The sequence below is a fragment of the Fusarium oxysporum genome, chromosome III (genome assembly GCF_013085055.1).
Source record: "Fusarium oxysporum Fo47 chromosome III, complete sequence".
NCBI classification, from domain to species: Eukaryota; Fungi; Ascomycota; class Sordariomycetes; order Hypocreales; family Nectriaceae; genus Fusarium; species Fusarium oxysporum.
Genome location: NC_072842.1, coordinates 1,368,892 through 1,389,549, shown reverse-complemented (window position 1 = coordinate 1,389,549; position 20,658 = coordinate 1,368,892). Strand labels below are relative to the sequence as shown.

General features: G+C 49.5%; 6 protein-coding genes and 1 non-coding gene across 7 annotated transcripts; 2 read left to right on the top strand and 5 right to left on the bottom strand.

The window, feature by feature from the left end:
• The first annotated feature begins 638 nt into the window (after positions 1-638).
• On the top strand, positions 639-3,988 carry FOBCDRAFT_258172 (uncharacterized protein). Its single transcript, XM_059611217.1, has 9 exons — positions 639-800; positions 849-993; positions 1,042-1,178; positions 1,212-1,372; positions 1,686-1,692; positions 2,452-2,571; positions 2,629-3,075; positions 3,130-3,313; positions 3,434-3,988. Exons 1-9 carry the CDS (start codon positions 789-791, stop codon positions 3,709-3,711), a joined length of 1,491 nt encoding a protein of 496 aa, XP_059464400.1. The 5' UTR covers positions 639-788; the 3' UTR covers positions 3,712-3,988.
• Positions 3,989-5,471: 1,483 nt separating this feature from the next.
• FOBCDRAFT_217222 (uncharacterized protein) lies at positions 5,472-8,521 on the bottom strand. The gene has a single exon (XM_059609478.1). It carries the CDS (start codon positions 8,375-8,377, stop codon positions 5,771-5,773), a length of 2,607 nt encoding a protein of 868 aa, XP_059464399.1. The 5' UTR covers positions 8,378-8,521; the 3' UTR covers positions 5,472-5,770.
• Positions 8,522-8,649: 128 nt separating this feature from the next.
• FOBCDRAFT_217221 (dolichol phosphate-mannose biosynthesis regulatory) lies at positions 8,650-9,454 on the top strand. The gene is made up of 3 exons (XM_031175773.3): positions 8,650-8,784; positions 8,908-8,988; positions 9,088-9,454. Exons 1-3 carry the CDS (start codon positions 8,782-8,784, stop codon positions 9,271-9,273), a joined length of 270 nt encoding a protein of 89 aa, XP_031046906.2. The 5' UTR covers positions 8,650-8,781; the 3' UTR covers positions 9,274-9,454.
• Positions 9,455-9,729: 275 nt separating this feature from the next.
• Positions 9,730-13,205, bottom strand: FOBCDRAFT_237784 (uncharacterized protein; the record flags this gene model as incomplete). The annotated part of the gene is made up of 2 exons (XM_031175771.2): positions 9,730-13,030; positions 13,108-13,205. 2 exons carry the CDS (start codon positions 13,203-13,205, stop codon positions 9,730-9,732), a joined length of 3,399 nt encoding a protein of 1,132 aa, XP_031046904.2.
• A 1,903-nt stretch (positions 13,206-15,108) lies between these two features.
• FOBCDRAFT_217216 (uncharacterized protein) lies at positions 15,109-15,909 on the bottom strand. The gene is made up of 2 exons (XM_031175770.3): positions 15,557-15,909; positions 15,109-15,492 (listed from the first exon to the last, which is right to left on the bottom strand). The coding sequence occupies exons 1-2, from the start codon at positions 15,750-15,752 to the stop codon at positions 15,242-15,244; spliced, it is 447 nt and encodes a 148-aa protein (XP_031046903.1). The 5' UTR covers positions 15,753-15,909; the 3' UTR covers positions 15,109-15,241.
• Positions 15,910-16,984: 1,075 nt separating this feature from the next.
• FOBCDRAFT_t69 lies at positions 16,985-17,066 on the bottom strand. Its single transcript has one exon. It is a non-coding gene; the product is annotated as a tRNA-Gly (tRNA).
• Positions 17,067-17,083: 17 nt separating this feature from the next.
• On the bottom strand, positions 17,084-20,164 carry FOBCDRAFT_20520 (uncharacterized protein). The gene is made up of 2 exons (XM_059609147.1): positions 17,542-20,164; positions 17,084-17,454 (listed from the first exon to the last, which is right to left on the bottom strand). The coding sequence occupies exons 1-2, from the start codon at positions 20,044-20,046 to the stop codon at positions 17,311-17,313; spliced, it is 2,649 nt and encodes an 882-aa protein (XP_059464398.1). The 5' UTR covers positions 20,047-20,164; the 3' UTR covers positions 17,084-17,310.
• Positions 20,165-20,658: the final 494 nt, after the last annotated feature.

Sequence of the window (20,658 nt, the reverse complement as noted above, 5' to 3'; positions counted from 1 at the left end):
AAAGGACCTGGCCGCCTGCGGCGTTTGCCCGTTGCATGTGTGACCATTTCTGTCGGTCTTGGCTCCATCTTTTCCAAGTGGAAACATAATGTCAAGTATTGTAAATACGAATCTTCAGATAATACAGACGGGTCCAAGGCGGACGGTACTGTTAAAGAGGATAACACTGGGTTGTACCAGGGCAAAGAAATGAAGACATAGCCTTGCCAGCAAACGGCACTTCTCACATATTCTTACAAGCCTTAGATTAAGAATTAAATCTTCTAAAACTGCTTGATAAGTGCCTGCGAATGATTAACTGAGAGGCACAGTGCTTGCAAACCGAGCCGGTGTTTTATTCCTCATGACCACGAAACCATTAATGACCCGGTTTGTGATTTGGAGCGAGTAGGTAATATGTTTGAATTCACCTTCTCAGTCATGCCAAGTATCAAAAGATTGAATCTGTTAATACCCATTCCAGCTGATGGGCCAGCTGTGCTCCTTGTTCGAGTTGAACATACCGCTAATTAAGGGCATCTTGAATTAATTGCCTGAGGTGGTATACGAAGAAACTCAGCTGAGGCCGCATTCTTGGCCTTTGTTGGTTGCACAGCCCCGGGTAGGTCGTTGGTTGGTTTGTCAACCTCGATGGTAGTGAATGAACCAACAGTGCAGCTGCCTGCCAGCTGGTTATAAGAACACCTCTGCTGCCTTCATTTCTGGTCATTATTCTCTCATCTTACAACATCCAAAGAATCGGAAAGGCCATATACAGCCACGATTTCGGCCATCAACTACCATATCTCATGTTCATGCGGGTGAGTGACATGACAATCAACTTAAGACGCCTGCTGACCATACTATAGTCTCCCCCTCGAATAATGCAATTTACGCAAGACTTGTTGGCACCGGCTGCTATGGCCGCTGGAGCTGCAATGGTTGTAGCCCCTGTTATTGTCGCTGGCCCGGCGTTGGCTGTCGCAGGCTTTGGCGCTGGTGGCATCGCTGCTGGTCAGTCTTGGTATTCCTATTACCTTGCATATGCTAACTCTTCATAAGGCTCCGCTGCCGCTGGCGTCCATAGCGGTATAGGCAGTGTCGTATCTGGTAGCGCCTTCGCCACCCTTCAGAGTGCTGGTGCTGGAGGTGTCGGCCTTGCTGTTGTCAACGGTGTTGTCCAGGCCGCGGGAGTCGTCGTGAGTGCTAGTGGTATTGCAGCCAAGCTCTAGGGCCAGGGTGATGGAGACAACACCGGAGATCAGGGTGAAAATGGTGGCACCCACGAGGAAAACAATGCAGAGGAGATGGTTTTCAAGAAGAAGAAACCTGAGGTGACGGACGAGGGGGCAAGTCTACGTCGGACCAGTGAACTATATTGGTCACAAACTTTGTATATCGGATGATTGGTAGTTTGATAGCACGACAGCGGATGATTCTCATCTCCAATAAGGATAAACGAGGCCATTTTCCAGCACCATGATCCCAAATTTTCCTGCCTTATCTGGCCAGAATCCGAGCAAATATGCTACTATGCATGTCTTTGTGCCTGCTTGAAGCACAGGGGCGAAGGTTGGCGATTCTGGCTAGCCGCAATGTATAATAATACTGTGGTATTTACCTTGATTGGCATTATCAATGCGCGTATATTGGACTTGTCTCGATAATAACCGTTCTATTAGCACTTAGGATGCTTGATGTTTCAGGCAGACTGTAAGATGGCAGTGTTGTAGAACACTCGAGCATTAACGACAACAGGGTACACAATCACAAGTTCCAACATTAGTAAAAGAATCTCAGTTGATTCTATTCTGATATTAATACGCATTTTATGTCTTGCCTGGGTATGTAAAGAACGTCAGGTGTTGCTAGGCGTGATTGTTAATACTGTGGTGATATTGGAGTTCATCTCGCTGGAGACCAGCAATAGGACACTCCCGGCTGTCTTAACACATTCTTGATTTTATGTGTCCTTGTGCAATTTACATGTTTCCCTAAGATTTTGGTTATGAAATAGAGTCCCTGTATTCTTTACATTTCGAGCTAATTGCGCAGGTATCTGAAAGCTGTGCATCAACGAACAACCCCTATCCTTCGTTGATCAAGGCCGTGTTAACTTAGTAAATATCTTGTAGGCAGCTGGAGCCTTTTTGAAGCCTTTTAGACGGTTAGTGTCATCCGATTCACTACGAGAAACTGTGCCTTGTTGCCAGCCCGCTTGTCACTGAATCACTGTCACACACTGCCTGCTACTGTTACACCTCGTGCCCTGCCTTAGGCACCTTTCTCTGCCTTATTTAATGTGCCCTAATCTCCGCACTGTTTCTTCTTCTTTTTATTTTGATCCTCAACCTCTCCCTCCTCTTTCCTCCTCTTCTTCTCTCCAACAGGTAGCCACATATCAACAACACAACAACACACATCACAAGCCAAATATACCTACCTGAAATATCCAGCATGTCAACGTCATAGAATGACCAGCAAAAGGGTATCGCTTCCTTGTCGCCCGAGGACGACAATAAGCCCAATGGTGAGGGTGAGGGTGAAGTCCCGCAGAGTCGGGTCGACAACGAGCTGAAGCGATTTCGCCAGGTAAGATCTCACCGGCCAGCATCTCGGCAATGTCACCGTACTAACTATATATTTCAGCTCAAAGACGACTTCTTCCGGCCTGTTCCTGTAGTCAAGAAGGAGCCCAAGGCTCCCCGACAGCGTCGTACGTTCACGCGGCTCTGCCCTGAACTTCGCAACGACGGGGATTGCGAGCAGGGTGAATCTTGTAAACTTTTCCACTTCGTCCCCTGGGAACTTCCTGGCAAGCAGTTTACAGACTATCCCGTGGACCTGTTTTTCGCCAACTTCAAAGAGTTTGACTATCAACGCACCAAACCCTTTTTCGATGAGTTCTATCGCATGTGTGATCACTTCGGCTGGTCTGATGAGGAAGCCACTGGGCCCTGGTACAACTTCCGCGTTTCACTCATCCAAGAGTTCAACTACGTCGTTGGTGAGGATAAGGGCAATCTTCTGCACTGGCAGAATATGTTCAACCTCATCGGCTTGCCCAAACCAACTTCTCTTCACGAAGCACGCACAGTTAGTGAAGCTCGTCCCGCAGCCATTTGCAACGGAAAACTGACCAGATACCAGACCATGCGAGTAACTCATGTCAACCTTGTGGACTTGGTTGAATCACCTCGAACCCGCCAACCAGTCGAGCACTTCAAGACTGTTCAAGATCTTAGCCAATACAGCGTCTACGAAGACAAGATCTTTCCCAAAGAGGAGGCGTATAACGGTGGTCTTTTGGCGCTGTTGCTTCGTGAGATTCTCGGTGCGCGATCCGGCCGGGCTCGGCGAGCGAGGAAGTGAGCTGAATGGTGGCTATTTTGCATCTTGAATCGTGTTGCGCCATCACCTGCCACGACTATTGTTATTCTTTCTTTGGAGGAAGCCATCTACTTCTTCTGGCCAACGCCTGAAATCATCAACCAGCTTCTTGGCTTGAGCCTCTTCTTCTTCTTCTTCTTCTTCTTCTTCTTCTTCTTCTTCTTCTTCTTCTTCTTCTTCTTCTTCTTCTTCTTCTTCTTCTTCTTCTTCTTCTTCTTCTTCTTCTTCTTCTTCTTCTTCTTCTTCTTCTTCGTCCTCCTCCTCCTCCTCTTTGGCGCGAGCCACCAATCCTCTTCCCCGGTTTCTGGAAGATTAAGAAACCCTGAGAAGCTTGTGGTTTGACAGCCCAAAAGGAGGCATCAAATCAACGACTGTCACCTTTACGTGGTAATCTGGGTCAGTAGCAGAGAATGTTGTCTCTGTGAGCCTAAGACCAGCCATGTACATTACATTCGGATACAACATCTACGGAGGGTTTCAGTTCGATGGTAATTAATTGAAAACATGTAAGGGACAATGTGGAGTCGAACTCGTTAGCGACCAGAGTTATTGCTATGTGTAAGCACACGGTCAATGATTTCGTTCAGTTTTAATCAACTTTTATTTCCGTACAATCTACCAGACCGTATTCCTTTTGATGATATTTAAGCTGAGTAGACCTTGTGATCTCTGTAGTATGCTCTAACTGTCTTTTCTCCCATGTCTCCTAAGAGTCGACTCCTCGCTCCTCACACTTCGTAAGAGCTTCTTTCATTCTCCTGTCAAACTCATTGTCACGTATCTTCACAAGAACTCGAACTTCCTCAGCTTGAAGATTAACACAAGATATACTGCCATTCTTGGTCGCAACAGATGCCGTATTTGCGGTGCAAGCGATCATGGGCACTGAACTTGCCTCGGCCGTGATAAAAGACCTCCGGTTGATGCTCCAGGTAGTCCTAAGGGGCGTCATTTGTTTGCTGAAGCTCTGGGAGGGCCGTCTGGATAATCTGACCAAAGAATGATGCGCCTAGCTATAGTCAGTACAAGATTTCAGATGGATCTATAATAGGCGATCTAGCTCCCATAACAGTAAAGAGTACGGTAGCAAAAATATATAGCCCCAGGCTTCTCGCGACATCTGCATTGGTGATTTCCAATCAGAAGGAAACTTATGATAAGAGCGGTAACGCAGATGATGGTGAGCACTATGATGTAGGTTTGAGAGTGTGTTGTCGATACTAAGCAGTTAATGTTCCTACAAGGAGAATAAATAATGGCACGCAGAATCAATGGCTTATGTCATTACCTCACATCACTCATTGCAGTACAAACAAAGAACGACTTTTAGTTTTGTTCGCTATAGAAATTTCCTTTGTTAGGTGGCTGCCACCAACGTGTAAGGTCCTCACCAAATAAAGCCATAAAACATGAGCTATCAGGTTGTTGCAGATTCTAGGTAATAAAACGTCGACGTCGGAGCATCATCAGATCTAACAATACTGGCAGGCTTGAAGAACATTACGGTCAGATCAGGGTACCTTACGAATCGTAAGGGTTCAAGAAGTCTTGACTTGTGTATCTCTCTGATGTTGGGGTAACTTGAGGACAATACCTTCTATTCTCCTCATATCTTCGGCCTAGATGTTCAGATATGCAAATGGATTTTACCAGAAATATGTCTACTTCTTCAATATACCCAAGGCGCGAAAAAGACAAAACTCCTTTTAGTTGAGCATGGTCAGCATGCATCTATCGTATCCCCATACCCCAGTCCCCAACTTAACTCTCAAATGGATTCATATTCTCGACGCTCGAATACTCCATATTCAAGACTGTTGAGAGTCTAGTCGCGAGCATAGTCACGTCAATTTCCAGCTTTTCCAAACCAGCGCTTCCTAAATACAAGTTAGCCGTTCTGTTGCCTTATGTTGCCCAAAAACATGCTTGATAGACATACCAACGCCAATCGCGACGCTTCCAAGAGCCATAGTTCCGATACGAGCTTTAGTGTTTCTCGTCTTTGAGCCCATCATGATGATACCGATGCCGAACGTAGTTACGTTGTTGCTAGCCTTGGGCGGTTCCTGGGATCCTAAGGGAGTTTCCATACTGATGAAGGTGACGATTTTACCGGATGGAGAGGCTAGAAGAAGCGGGATAGCTGAAGATCTGAAATACGTTTCTAGAGGTCAACAGTATTTATATTCATAGAAAAGTCACTATTTCTTCAACCAGGGGCCTCCCCTTTATAAAGCACGAGACTATTCACTTTGTCATGATGCATTCAACAAAGAACATGAAATTCACCGTTGAAGAAATCCCAAGAACAATGACGCTAGGCCTCAAAAGCTTACAATTTTGGTAGTCCTGCTGATAATATAACTCCTTAACCTGGTCTTCTAATTATAAGTAACCCCCTTCAACTTCCCCTTCGTCCTCGCTTCATCGGTGGCGGTGACCGAGAAACACTATCGCTATAACGTCTCCTCTTTGGCGGCACAGGGCTCAAAGACTTCTTTGCTCCACGGCGCGGGGGGCTAGGTGACCGCGAGTATGAGGCTTGGCGACCATTGCGCGCAGGTGGGGGCGATACGCTGTCTGGTCTGGCCCTTCTTGGAGGTGGGGATCGCGAATCGTATGAAGGTGAGCGACTGAATTGCTTGCCAGTATCTCGCGGTCCATCACTGACAGAAGAGCTGTTGCGCCGATGTGAGGCTGGACCGGCATTTCCGCGCGGTCGGCCTCGTCGAGGTGGGCTGCCCGAGTATGACCTCTCCCGTTTTCTCACAGGAGAAGGAGATCGGCTCTGGGAATCATATGAGCGGCTTCGCCCATCTCGAGCTGGAGGTAGCGGCGATCGTCCTTCCGAAGCGAAGGAATCCTTGCGTCCACGTGCTTGACGTGGAGGCGTGCGGGAACGACTTCGAGATGAGTATGAGGCGCTGCGAGCCCGACCCTTGCCGTTTCGTGGGGCAGGGGATCGTGAGCGGCTCTCACTATCGTAACGACGTCCTCGTCGGGGAGGGCTGGCAGAGCGAGACTCGCTGCGTCCCCTTCCTCGTGCAGATACAGATCCTGAGAATGACCTTGATCGCGACGAACTGTATGAACGTCCCCGGCTTCTTCGATCAGGAGACCGAGAAAGAGATCTTCCTCGGTCAGCGACCTTACGTGGTGTTCGCGATCTAGATCGAGATCGCGAGTAAGAAGAGCCTGTGTACGACGAATAGCTTGAAACTGAATCAGAGTCTGAATCAGCCGCAGGGGGTGCAGGTAAAGCAGGTTTGGGCATGTTCTGTAGGTAGGTTCGCATCTCTTCTGTGAGAGCACCCATACCAATACTTGTAAAGTAGTTGATGGAGAATCTGATATTGCGGGGGTTGTCCTTAGGGAAGAGGCCTTCCAGGTTGGGGCGCAGGGTTTCATCTGTCATACGTGCCCTCAACTTGGGCATACCCGTTTCCTCTGCGATGAACTGAAACAGGATCTTGATAAAGATACGGCTACTGGATGTGGTCTCGTCCTCGTTCAAGTGAATGACAGATAGACAGTGCCAGCCCAGGGCGTCTGAAGCAAACATGTGACCAAATAGCATCGCAATATTGCGCAATTTGTTGTTCTCGTATCGATGGATAGTGTCGTAGTACTTGGCAAAAGCCTGCTCAAACAGGTCGCACCACAGTCGGTTGATCTTGGCGAAGCGCTCACCAATCATGCCAAAGAACTTGGTGTACGTCTTTTCTTGCGAACAGCACTCCACGATCATGGAGGGAAGTTCTGGTTCCTGACCGGCAGGGAGGTTGATCTTCATGAGCTTGTGGACAGCTTCCTCAGGATCGGCACTAGACATGATAGTGAGATAGATAGTTCTCCGTAAGTTGACAAGATCGGCATTAGACTGGTCCTTGATCTCCATGGCTTTCGTCTTCTCGTCCTCCTCGTCTTCGGACGAACTCTCGTATTCATCCTCGTCATCCTCGTCGTCGCTACCTTCGCCTAGGATCTCAGCCTTCAGCTTCTTGTACGCCTCTTCGTGCTCCTCCCACTCCGGGTCGAATTTGAAAATGTTGAGTCCATCTTGCACATCGATTTCACCCTCCAGCTCGATACGATGTGTGATCTGATCCTCCTCTTCAACCAAATCCAATTCCTCCTTGACAGCTGGGTTGTCCTTGAATTTGTCCTTGCGCACCTGGAACAACACTTCGATCATGTACTGTGTTCGCTTGTCGATATCGGCTTCGTGCAGAATGTTTCGGAATTGGTCAAAAACAGCCATGGCAATAGACGGCTGCATCTCCTCCAGATATTGTCCAACCTCTCGGCAGAAACCAACCGCAATCTCAACACTGTCATCGGTCGGCTTATGAAGCAGGAGAAGAAGAATCTGACCGGCGAGCATTTCATGTTGAACCTGCTGGTTGATGAGATGTGCCAGGAAGGTAGTCGAGGAAAGGCAGACAGCCTTGTCGTTTCGCTTGAATCCCTTTCGGAACTGCATAACCAAACGACGAATCAGGAGCTCGCCGACCTGGGGTAGCTTGGTGTTGACGATAGCAGCCATGGCGGCATAAATCGGTGTGAACGGTAAACTGGCAGCCTGGGCCTTCATGATCGATCGACAAAACAAACCGCGACCTCGGATCAAATTCTCTCCAAAAAGCTCGGGAACGATGAACTTGATGTTCGCAGTGTTGACCTTGTTGATCAGACCGTTGATGCTCTTCTTGAGCGCCTCCCATGCCATGCGCTGATACTCCTTGCTCGTCTTATCCGTGATCTGGGCCTGGAGCGCGCGCAGTCGAGCGGGTGGAATATATGTACCGCCGGATCGCATTGTGAGAAGCTTCTCGTACTCTGCCTTTGCAGCCGCTTGTTTCTCCTCTTCGGTTCGCACAGGCGCAGCTTCTCGTTTTTGCTTGGGAGAGGCTGATCGCTGGTCTCTCGCAGGACGATATGAATCGCCATCACGCTTGTCGCTGCGATCGCGGTCCCGACGCGGGAGATCGACCTCGGCGGAAGCCATCGTCAGAAAATTACACTCGCAGTTGCAGTCGCGATCGATTTATTCTACCGTGTCGATTACTGCGTCCTGAATTTCGATGGCGTGGGGGCGTGAGAGTGAAAGTCCTTGCGAACCGAGAAAGAAGTCGTTGCTAGCTTCGTCGCGCGCGAAGTAATGTCGAGTTTGAAAAAAGATATTCAGCCACATTTGGAGCTCCGAGATCATGTGGCTGTGCAATTGTGGCGCCCCACCTTTAGTCGTCACGTCCCCTGAAGCTTGTCCCTAAAGCCAACTGGACTTTTTGACGGCAACCATTTCACCACCAAAAGATACTGCCACGACACTCCTTTATTTCTACTTCTCGGTCTCAATCTTCATCTCTGCTCAACAAAGACTACGCTCGCTCGCTTTGCGCATCTTTGACAATGGTAAGCAGCTACACCTATCATGGCCTGATTTACACGCTGTCCCCTTTACGCGCTTCAGACCGGGGCATCGTGGCAGCCCCTCGTGGTGCTTCAACTTTACTAACATAATAATTCTTGTTACAGTTGGACAAAATCGTCGGTCTCGCCATGCTCGTGGCCGCTTCCGTCGTCTTCACCTACTACACCATCTGGACTCTTCTCATGGTAAGATGCCCCTCATTTCTCAGCTCGATGCGACTATACACCCCTACCTATGTACACCAGCTTAGGTATTGAACACATTGTCAACTAACAATTGGTTAGCCCTTTGTCGACGACGATCACCCTCTCCAGAACTTCTTCCCCCCTCGCGTTTGGGCCATTCGCATCCCCGTTATTATCATCCTCCTCGGTTCCGCTGTTGTTGGCTCATTCCTCGGCATGGTTATGATTCGGAGCAACCAGAAGAAGGCTGCAAAGGCCAAGGCTGCCGCTAAGAAGGCCAACTAGGAAGGCCAACTAGACGACGACATGTCGATTATATACTTGTAATCATTCAGTGTCTTTTAATGGCGTTGTTTCGCCCAAGACCTAATCACACTATGGGACTTTGGAGTCTCAGGCCAATGTCTTAATGCAGAAGAGATGAACACTACAGGAAATGGGTATCTAATCTTTTTCTATTTATAATAAGGCATTATGACCTGCTAAACGACCGTGCTAAAGAGTGTTTCTTCCGTACAAGCAAAATGCCCACATATCAGAATCAAACTCCAACATACCGGACCAAGAGTTGGGTTGAGCGTAACTAATCATGCTTCACACGAAAAGATACAAACTTTGCTCCATATCGCCAAACAGCTTAAGCAATGACTTGCCATTCCAGCCTCGTATGCATATAATCAAAGCAAAGCCAAGGACCTAGACGCCAACCTCAAGCGCACGTTGTCTGTCTGAGAGTTCTTCTCACACTCTCTGATCTGCAAAGTCAAGGACTTCACAGTCATCCTCAAAAAAGCCATCCTCACCTTGACTTCCACCTTGCGCTCCACGTCGTCTCCTTGTAGTCACCACGATCTGCTCCTGGTCGCCATACTGCATCACGCGCTCCATCGCTGAAGGGGGCAATGCAATATGGTCTTCGGGGCCGTCGTACTCCTCCTCAGCAACTGTTGGCAAGCCTAAATCCAGTCGAACCACTGGAATATCCTGACCAAAAGCCCAAGCCGTTGTGTTTGAGAATTGTTTAGATGAATCTGGTCCCATGGGTTGCCCCTTCTTCTTCTTTTTCTTGGAAGTAGTGTTTTCGTCTAGACTTGTCTCGGCTAGTATAGCTGAGACAACTTCGAGCTGATCAGCTGTTCCTCTCCGGTACTCGCAGAGAGTTACTCGTCGGTCCGTGTGGAAAGGTTGATAGGGTGCACTAGACTCTATCTCAGCTTGAGGGATTGACGATTCCATAGTCTGATCTGTTGCCGCAACACGAGGTCGGGGGTTCAGCGTCAGCGTGTTTCCTGCATCCATATCACGGTCCGAAAGGTCGAGGATTTCATCCTGAGCTCCCAGGTCAACCATCTGTCGTACAGCTGGAGCAACCAAGTCGCTGGGTAGAATCGGCACATTGTAATCGTGATACCTGCTAGCCCGTGTCACTCGCCTGCCAGCCTGTACGCTAGATCGACGAGTTCGACAGGAGAAACCTCGTACTAGACCGTTGCCAACCACAAAGAGTCCTTGATGTTTTCTGCTTTTGACCCAGGTCACGCAGGATGCCGAAGGAAGGCCTGAGCTAAGCGGCAAGGACACTCGGTTTTCGCCAGTATGCCGAAGCTGGTTAATGGCGGTTCCTGTCTTGCCAAGTGAACTGCTGATACTAGCAGCGATCACTCGCCCACCCATAGCCGCTGAGTCTTTTAGGCTGTTGCCAGTCACGTTTTGTACGTTACCACTGCTGCGACGAGGTCGTGAGACAAAAGGTTTCGCAGCTTGATAGGCTGCACCAAAAGCTCCAGTAGCTAAAGAAACAGCCGTGTTCGGCTGCTCTGGTGTTGCGGTGCCACTTTCCTGGACAGCTTGGCGACGGCGAGGTGCAGGCCACATAAACGCACTTGAGGGCATATCAAGTAGATGAACAGTGCCGCGCTCGGTCACCATAGCTAACCGCTCCCCCTGCGATTGCGTCCAAGCGACATCGACAATGCGTGCGACAGTCATTCGTGAAAATTGTGCAATTTGACGGACCTGAGGTCCTGTGCTTGCATTTGGCGTGACAGTGGTCTGGAGAGGGGATGATCGTGTATGTTGAATACGGAACAGATCCCAGACTGTTTGCACATCGCCTTTGTTGCTGGCAGTGAACAGGGATAAAGATGATGGCGAAAATGAAAGAAAACTGCAGCCCAAAGGCGGCGAGAACGTAGTAATCGGATGAATTGTAGATGAATTAATGAGCGACTCTGCATCAACAATCGACACAAGCCCTGGGTCTTTCGCTCCAACCGGGCCAGCAGGACCATGAGTTGGAGGGAAGTTAATTGGGTCGCCACGAGGAGATCGAGTACCAGCCCAGTTCTGAGGAGGCGAGCGCGCTTGTTGAGTTTGCGTTTGGGGGTTTGACGACTTGTTCCAGTATGAATTCCAAGCTTGCAGACCTTGTTGTCCAACCCACTTAGCGCCTTGAATAAGTTCCTGGGTCGTCTCTCGCATGATCTTATTAACGACACTATCGGAAATAGGAAGATCTACAGATGCAGAAGACGAAGGAAACTGCGGCGGCGTTACAGTGGCGAGTCCAGGTGCTTTGCCAAGAATAGGAAGTGGCACGTGAGCTCTCAACGAGACTTGTGACGAAGGCGTCGCAGGACAGTAAGCGATCCATCGTCCACTGACTGCGAGAATCGGTGCTTGCGGATTTGAGCGTGGTGGTGCGGTCGAAGACTGTGTCTTATCAGCCTCCTCAGGCACCTCACCTCGGATGCTTTGCTGGAGTCTGGTCCAGATCTTTCCGACACATGTAAAAACATGGCCATTTTGATCTTCCAATAATTGCAAGTAGATCCAGCATTCGCCAGTAACGCCTGAGCAAACTACAAGTGTACCTGAGTCCGCTCGAATCGTGAAAGAGCCGCTGGGTGAAGGGGGTCTGAAGATTGGGTTCGTGACGGAGATTTCAGGGTTGATCGGGATCTTTGGCGCTTGCAGTAACACATCAACGAGTTGGTTGGTCCTGAGTGAGTACGTCTCTACGGACGTTTGATATGAGTCGATGGTCTGTCGCCCTTGGAAGCCATCCTGGTGGGTGAAGACGGATCGAGGGCTTGCTGCCCCATCAAGCCTGGGGCTTGGTCCCTCGTCCTGTACAGAGCCAGGTACAGCTGAGGGTAGAACTGGTCCATGCAATACCACCGCCACAAGAGGGAACAGAGCTTTATTACTGTTGCCAAGCGTCCAAGGAAGGATCTTGGCATGGTGAACGCCTCCTCGTAGTCCCTTTAGACTCGCAACAGGCTCAAGACCTCTCTTACCCACAGCGTACACATCCAAACCACCTTCATACCCCGCGATGACGACGTTGCTTGGACCAGATGGGAAATTGGGGCATTCGGGTAGCTTGTCGAAGCCAAAGAAATAGCCTCGTTCGCCGGCTTTCATGCCCGAGTTGTTAGTCATGTTGAGGTCGATATCTGGTACACCATAGAAGTGTGGCTGAGGTTGATGAGGCAGAGGCGGATAGTTTCCCATCCTCGAGCCTTGGAATGGGGAGTTGACCGAACTGCGTCGGTAGGGAACACTCGGAGGTGGTGTTTCTGGAGATTGATATTGGGCGTCCATCTGGAAGCTCAAAGGACGTCGGCTGTGGTTTGGTGGGGATAGAGATGAAGGCGAGGGACTCATGAAATGGCGCTGTACGGGCCATCCTTGTTGCAGTCGGCCTGAGTCCTCATAAGAAGACGGCTGGGTAGGAGGTGAATCGCCCATGATACTGATCAAGTTTCCTGGAGAGCCGGCCATGCCGTTCCTCATCCATTCATTGTTCATACTCGGTGCTGTGCTCGCGGAAGCTGGAGTTGTGGACAAAGCAGCCAGCATAGGGGAGACAGCAGGGTTGACATTGTCAGGGCCAGAAGAAGGCTTAATCTCGGGCGTGTCGACGGGGGGCGTGGAAGCGACCGAAGTAGATGAGCTCTTATTATCTCCGCTACTGCTGATATTTGTATTCACGTTATCCTTGTTGGTGTTGGCGTTACCGTTATTGACAGTGACAGTGCTATGTGACTGCGGTCAGCTAGGTACTTAAAGTGGTCCATGATAGCCAAGAGGAGTCATGCGGACAGGGAGGCTCACGCGAATTTACCAGCTGTTTGCTTTGTCACGGCCGCGGCGATGCCGCCACTTTCTCTGGCATGTTTCCTCTCCTTCTTAGAAGCTGTCGAGAGGGTCATGGTCAGCTCTCCTGTTTGTTAAAGAGGAGCGCGGTTGCGCAAGCGGTTCGGGTTTGGGGATCCCAGTGCCAGTGGCTGATAGGTCATACATAGATGGAGGGGTATTAAGGTGGGAATAGAGTTCCAGTAGAGGCACTTACAAGGCATATGCAGATTTGGACAAGTGTCGGAGCAGTTTCCTACCCCTAAAACTAAAACGCTACGCTCGCGTTTCTGCAGAGCGCGTTTGTTATAAAAGGGGCGTCAAGTCGATTCTCTTGCAGTCGAGGTGACGCCGGCACTTGTTAGATTCGAAGTCTGTGTTCCTATGTATTTCGCTTCGCTCGCACAGATCGGGGGTCGATTCGCAGTAGCTACTATCGGATATGGGAGGCGAAGGAAAGGAAATGCAGATCAATATCGGCCAGAGCGAGTTAAGTTGAGTTGAGTTATTATCGTGAAAGAACGGCGAAGTGCTCGAGATCGTTGGGTTAGCGGCGTAGACCAGCTCGTCGCGTCTATCAAGTTGAGTTGAGTCGATGCAATATAGAACAGATGCAGATGCAGATGCAGATGAGAAAGGGAAAGATCGTTATAGAGTTGGAAACCAAGGAAATATTCAGACGCTTTGTTGAAGTTTGTATCGTATAGTCATTCACGGTTGTAAGTGAAGGAAGAGAGCTCAAAGGACTGATGGGAGCTGGCCGAAGAGTCACTCTCTGATAGATCCCATCCCATCCAACCCATCCATGTGTGAGGCCTAGATTCACACCTCTGTTCCAATGTGACGTGGGGTGTAATAGAGGGGTCGGATGGCCTAGGGAGGGCAGTAGGCAGTAAGGCAGTGGAGGCTGGTAGTGGACATCACCACCACATGCACTGTAAGCGATAAGATAGTGGTCCTTCTAGAGAAGGGTTGATAAGACGCCCCCTTCGACCCTCCACCTCCACCTCCACTTTCACCCGAACATCGTCTTGACGGGCACATCAATGGCATTGGCGGATCTGCCACTACCCACGCCTCAGCCTGTCAGGAACCAAACCAAACAGCCCGCATTTCTAGCTCAACCGGAAAATCAAAGGTTTCTTTTTCGTACCGGGCAACTAGATAGGGAGGCATGATTGACACATCCAGTACACGCGGTTATAGCGCGCAAGCGCATACATAGTTCGCGATTCTGTTGACCTCAATCGTTTCTGGATAAATGACGGGAACAAATCTTTAATGGAACAAGGTCCATCCGGTCTGCGCGGGGTTGAGTTCATGCGCTGGCCAGAGAGTGAATGGGAGGGTACAAATCCGGAGGTTACAGCGCCTCAGTTACACCTTGAATCGGTTTTCGATTCGATACCTTGCCTTGTCATCCACCATCATAACAGGTTTAACAGGCTTCCATGATACTGGACAGTATACTCGGCTATCTTGAAAAGGTCGCAACGATGACGACTGAATCTTCGATCTTATGCAGTCCTTATTGTCTCGATACCTGTCATCATTCATCCATTCCTCTCATGGATGGTTCAATAAATCGTGCCCCATCCATCCGACCCAGCTAAGCCACATGATTCTACGCCGTGATCATGGGTCAGGTGAGCTATGCCATTTACGCCATCAGCATGGCCGTACCTCTCTAATCACCAGGGGGCGACACGCTGATATCCCAGATTTAGCACTCAAAGCAAGGGACTGTGAACCTTGGCTTAGCTCAGGAAACGCTGCGCTGCTACAGTGAGGATTAGATTGGCACCTGAATGGCCTCTTGGGTGTGTCGTTAGTATTTCTATCCTTGGCTCTCCCTGCCAGAGCTCCCATCAATCAGCGTGTGTTGATCCCAGCTTTACCATTCGACAACGGTATTCTTCGGCATTTGTCGATTCTACTCCGCAAAAGTCAACATCTCCCACGAGCCTTTAATGACGTATCCGGTTGGGTGAAGCTGTTTACAGTTGCTCTCTGAGCGACCTGCTTGACATTGAATAACTAAAGGCTATGCATAAATTCATTTTTGCTTGCTTTTTTTTTTGGTTGGTTCCGTCATCTTTGTAGGACATTACTTTCACAGCAGATGTCCATCAGTCTGCAGCCAGACGCGGTATTGGCTAAACTTCCACTGCCCATCAACCTTCCTGACGACTGCATGTGCCGACCAAGCAGCCTCTTTGAGCCGTCCATCTGTTGTGGTAACGCTGACTTCTCCCAGAATCATGCACTCATTTGAGTCGGAGAATCGCCCAGGGAAGACTTTGAGAACCGTGTGTTTGCGCTCTTTGATGTGCTTCCACATCCGACTTCGGAATTCGACCAGATCTATGGTCCTTATCAGCTCAATGTCCCCAACAGAATGAAGGTGGTGATGAAAGCATCGATATACCTTTTGAGCCGCGCGCCTTGTCAGCGCCAATCTGCACGCTTGCGTCTTCCGTGAAAGAGTCTACCCAACGCTGATTCTCTTCAGGGTTGTCCGAGATGCGATAGAAGTCAATCGCAAATTGTTGAAGTTCTTTGTCCTGCCATTCGTCCTGGGTAGCATAGAGTGGCACGTAGTTCTCGGGGACGTTCTGAGCCATGGTGAGTATGCTTGTGATCACTGTTTCTGAAGTTTGGCAAGGAACAATTGAAGAAAATTCTTTGAGCGAGGATCAAGGATGAGAAATCTGCTCTTTCATGATTTCTTAACTTGGGGAGATATATGGAGAGCATGATGCAATTGTTCTCCATCTGAGTGGATCGTCATGACTTAGTATCAAACTTTGTTTCGGAAACTTGCCGTACAAGCTTCTCTCCAATTCTTTCTGGAAGGAAACGAGGTTGTTCTTTCTGTCCTTCTTCGGAGATTTTTCGACCACCTAAGGTAGGTACACCCCATGTAAAAAAGAGTGAGGTTGAGATATCATGTATGTTACGCCAGCAAATGCGGATATATGACAGCACCAACGCACGATCAAAAATAGCCTCTTAAAGATTGTATCTTATCAGGCAGAGATTTATCTCAATGATGGGTTTGGTTAATGTCACGTTGTAATCTCAAAATTGGGTAGTTAATGTAAATAGTGTTTATCTACTTGTTCCTCATATTTGCTAGCCCTCGGGGTTTAGATGAAACCATGGACTAATAATATCTCTTTCTCGTATGATAACTTTATACAACTTAGGCATGGGTTTAGGCTGATCTTTATGGCAGTCATTATGCGAGTGATAATAATTTACTCACAGTTATCCATGGACATACCTCTGTCCCATTATCACTTCAATAGACCGGCCTGTCTCTTACCACCTATGGATATAAGGTTAGGGTCCATACCTAGTCATAACTACCCTACACCGGTCCGAGAAAGAGAACAGATCAGTTAGGTAGTTGCTTGTCGCAACACCAGACGGCGAAGGTTCAGATCGAATTGGCACTGAATTGACTATACATTACCATCATTACTGTTAAACCTTGGACGCAATTGGCTCAAATGGTAGTCCTTTGGTATGGCTGATATTCACAAACCACACGTAATTGCAGCCCCAACGGAGAATGGAGCAGCTTGTTAGAACATGTCATTGCGTTCCTTCTTTCTTCCTTTGAACCTTCCCAATCAAGGAATACTGCACAAGTCTGTAGATTAAGGAAAGAGCTGCTTCCTGTTAAGTAAGATAGTTTTCAACTTGAAGATATGGTTTTAAAGCAGGCACTCTCTGAACCCAAATTGCCATCTGTGCTGCTACAACCTTCAACCAAAACACCAAGATCCAACATCGCGATATCGACCAAAAGAGATTCGAGAGCTCACGAGAGCAAAAGAAAATGTGTCAATGCGTAATCTGGGAATCGAACCCAGGGCTCCCCGACGCTGCTCGAATGGCAACGGAGAATTTTACCACTAAACCAATTACGCTTTGTTAAAGAAACAGAGTGATATTAAGTCCTATGGAGCCTGCGTCCATAGCATTGACGAGAAAACCGTCCTTTGCCCATGTCTGTTATCGACGGCTACATTTAAGCATGATTCTACATAAACACCAGGGTATTATCTCCCAGAGCTCAAAAGGAGCCCAAAAACATTGAAATCCGTCCTCCATCGTACGCCATCCACACTGGTTCTTATGGACCCCAGGACCCCCCGTTGCCATCACGACTGCCTACTTCTTGACACCACGGGCGCTGACCTCGCCCTTCTCACCAATGTTGAGCTTAATTCGGCACTCAGGACAGTACCACTTAGTCGTTCGGGCAGGTACCTCTTCGAGGCCGACACATTCGAGGTGAAACCATTCCTGCTTACACTGCTGGTTTGTCAGTTTTATGTCTGTTTGCTTCTTGCGTGCCGTTGAGGAAGAAAGGTAGGTATTTGAGGCGGTAGAGTCGCTTACGTAGTCGGCATTTTCGCAAGCAATCATTGTGCCAAAGCTGACTCTGTTACAGAGACAATACTTCGGCTCGTCTGGGTCAATCGGGTTCCCGTCATCGTCAACATCCTCCAGCTCGACCTCGACAGACCCCTTGTCCTTCTTCGCGCGAGCCTTCTTCTTCGGTGGCGCCTTTCGTTTACCCACAGCGCTGTTACCGCCGCTTTTGGTGGTGCTAACAATTCCAGGAGCAGGCCGCTTGGTTCGCTTCGGTGGTCGAGGCTCAGGAGCAGGTGTGTTGCGAGCGGTGCTCGCTCGTCGTGGCCGATCCGCAGCTAACGAAGGCTGCGGCTCTTGACTCGCAGCTTTACCTCGAGAGCTGGGCCGGCGTATGGCAAGACCTTCGGGGCCAGGAGTCAATCTAGGAGTAGGCGCTCGAGAAGGAACTTGTTTGTTTACTGTCTTACTTGCTGCTTCGGGAGCAAGTTGAGAGAGCGACGGTGGAGGAGGGGGAGGGGGGGATGTTGGGGGAGCAAGAGCAATTTGTACATGTTGGAGCTGAGGTGCCGGGGATGAGTTCTGCTCAGTTTTGAGAGGCTCGTCTTCAGATATCTCCGGAATCGTCGGGATCACTTGAGGCGGCGGTAATTCTGCTTGCTGTTGTGCCTGCTGTGTTCGCTTTGCTGCCTCACCTCGGGTCTCTCTTTTACTATTCTCTCTCACTGGAGGCAGTACAGGAGTCACAGACTTTCTGGTTTCTGTCAATGGTAGGGGAACTGGAGTCTGTTGAGGAGGGGGTTTGGAAGGTCCTGTAGCAGACGCTGTAGCAGGACTTGGTGTTGGAGACTTTACCGATCCTCTTGTGGTCCTGCCAGGGATAGGTATGGGAACGGGCGTTTGTGCGTGTTGCGCCGCAGGCAGACCGCCGGGCGCTGTAGGCGCGGATAATGCCTGCTCAGGACTTGGGCCCTTATTCAAAGTAAGCTGACGAGGCGGTGGGACTGGCGTCTCGGTTTTGGCTCGCTTGGCCTGAGGCCGTAGGGACTGGTTTTCCGTCTTTTCAGCACTCCCGTTGCTGTTGTTGGGTTCCTCCGGCTCCGGCTCCCTTTTTCGTTTGGTCGACCGCGATGCAGCTCGGGTTTTTGCGGGCTTTGGAGTCTCTTTGGGGGTCTCAGACGTTGGCGTCTTTGGAGTTCCTTGGTTTCCATTGTTGTTGCTGTTATTGTTTCCGTTCCCGAGAAACAACTTTGCAGCTTCGTTCATTTTCCTTGCAGATTCCTCTGCTTCCTCTGCTGCCATCTTTGCAAGATCTCTATCCCTCTTTAATTTCTTGGCCTCGTTTAGTTTCATACCTCTGTTGCTGGTCGGGACCTCTTCAGCCTCGAGTACCTCGACACTCATGGCACCGGCCGGAAGTTGTTTCTCCCCAGATTCGGAGTCTACAACCGGCTTGGGGACTGGAGGTTCGAAGGATTCTCCTTCATCTTCAGCCTTTTTTCTGGCCTCATGATATGCATCAGGACCACGTCCTAGAGCTTTGAGCTCGCGAGCGATCATGGTCTCGCTGGGAGTCCATGTTGCATTCTTCTTCATACGTTTCCGCAACTTGGCCAATTCATATTGAGTGAGCTGTAGCCATGGGGCATCAGGACTGCCCACAACTGCATCTTCAGGCGGAGGCTGAAGCAGAGCGGCGTTGTTAGCGGCAGCCGCTTGGCTCAGAGCTGGCGTAGCATATGTGACCGGACGAGCAAGCCGATTTGGTGTCTTGGGTGGTTTAGTAGTAACGACCTTGATTCGCGCCCCAGGAGCAGGCGTTCGTCGATTTGGCGCGGGTGTATCAGAGTCTTCATCTGAGCTTACTTCGCTTTCGTCGGTGTAAGAGTCATAGTCAAGATCGTACGGCGCCTGTATTTCGCCGGGTACAATAATTCTAGGAACTTGTGGACGACGAGGCTTCTGGCCATCACCAGCAGCTTTGTTCGGCGCCTTGCTCCTTGCTAATTGTGGCGATTTCGATTGAACAGGACTCTTGGGTTCTTCTGTTGGATAGTTGTCTCTCATCTTCCGTAGTTTGGAGAGTAAAACTTTGGCCTTGGCGTAGTGCCGATTTATGTTCTCGGACATTCTGATAGCTTCAGCATGGGCGAAGGTGCGAGAGTTGATGGCTTGCTCCAGCTGTTCAGAGATGTCTGCCCTCAGTTGAACCGGCGCCGGGCGCTCCTCTTGGGGAAGTGTTGGTAATCGGCCCCATATTGCTGTCAAATCGTGAACCTTGTGGGAAGCAGTCGCATAGGTTTGGTCGAGTTGGCCGATAAGGGTAAGGGATCGCACGATGTCGGAAGGTAGATAATCGGTGAAATCGAGAAAGTCCGTCACAGTTGTCTGGGCATCAGGATCCACGCGCGATTCCATAGATGCGAGACTGTCGATGCGCTCAAGCGAAGGCGCTTTTAGAGGTAAAGTCCGAGTCGTTGGAGAGATGGCCTCCATGTTCGTGTCGCCATCGAGATCTGTTCCTTCACCCATTATCGCAGTCTGAGTTTGACGCGCCCAAAGGAGAAAAATACAAGAGCGATCGTGTGTAAAGCGCAAATCAGGACGTTATGGTGATGGATAATCTGGTGAAGCCATTTGTCGATGTGGGTTATTGCGCGTCTGGAGCTAACGCGATGGGAGCTCGTCGGCGACGTCAATAGTGGCCTTAGTGCGCTTGCCCCAAAAAGACCTAGCCCCACATGAACACCCCGCGAAGCTGACTCATCACCCTTTGGGTGCAGGTGTTGTAAGTTCGAGTTCCGGAACCCAGCTGCCTACTTACGCCAGGCTGCACTGCAACTTAAACTTCCAGCTGTTGAAATGGTTCTGCGCCTTTGCGATTTGGAATTTGCGCATATGCGATCAGAAAATATTCCGTGTGATTCCAATGTCTAGCCGAAGCCCAAGGCGTCCCCGTGATCTAGTGGAACGCCTTGCCGAAGGAGTCATGATAGATAGATGATGGAACCCTCTGACGCAGCATCTCCGAGTATGCCTTGGCCTTGGAAACATGGAGTCACCTTGAAACTCGGCAACACTTGTACCGATTACCGAGAATGATTTTCAAAGATGCCTTGTATTCATGGGAGATCATTGCTTGAG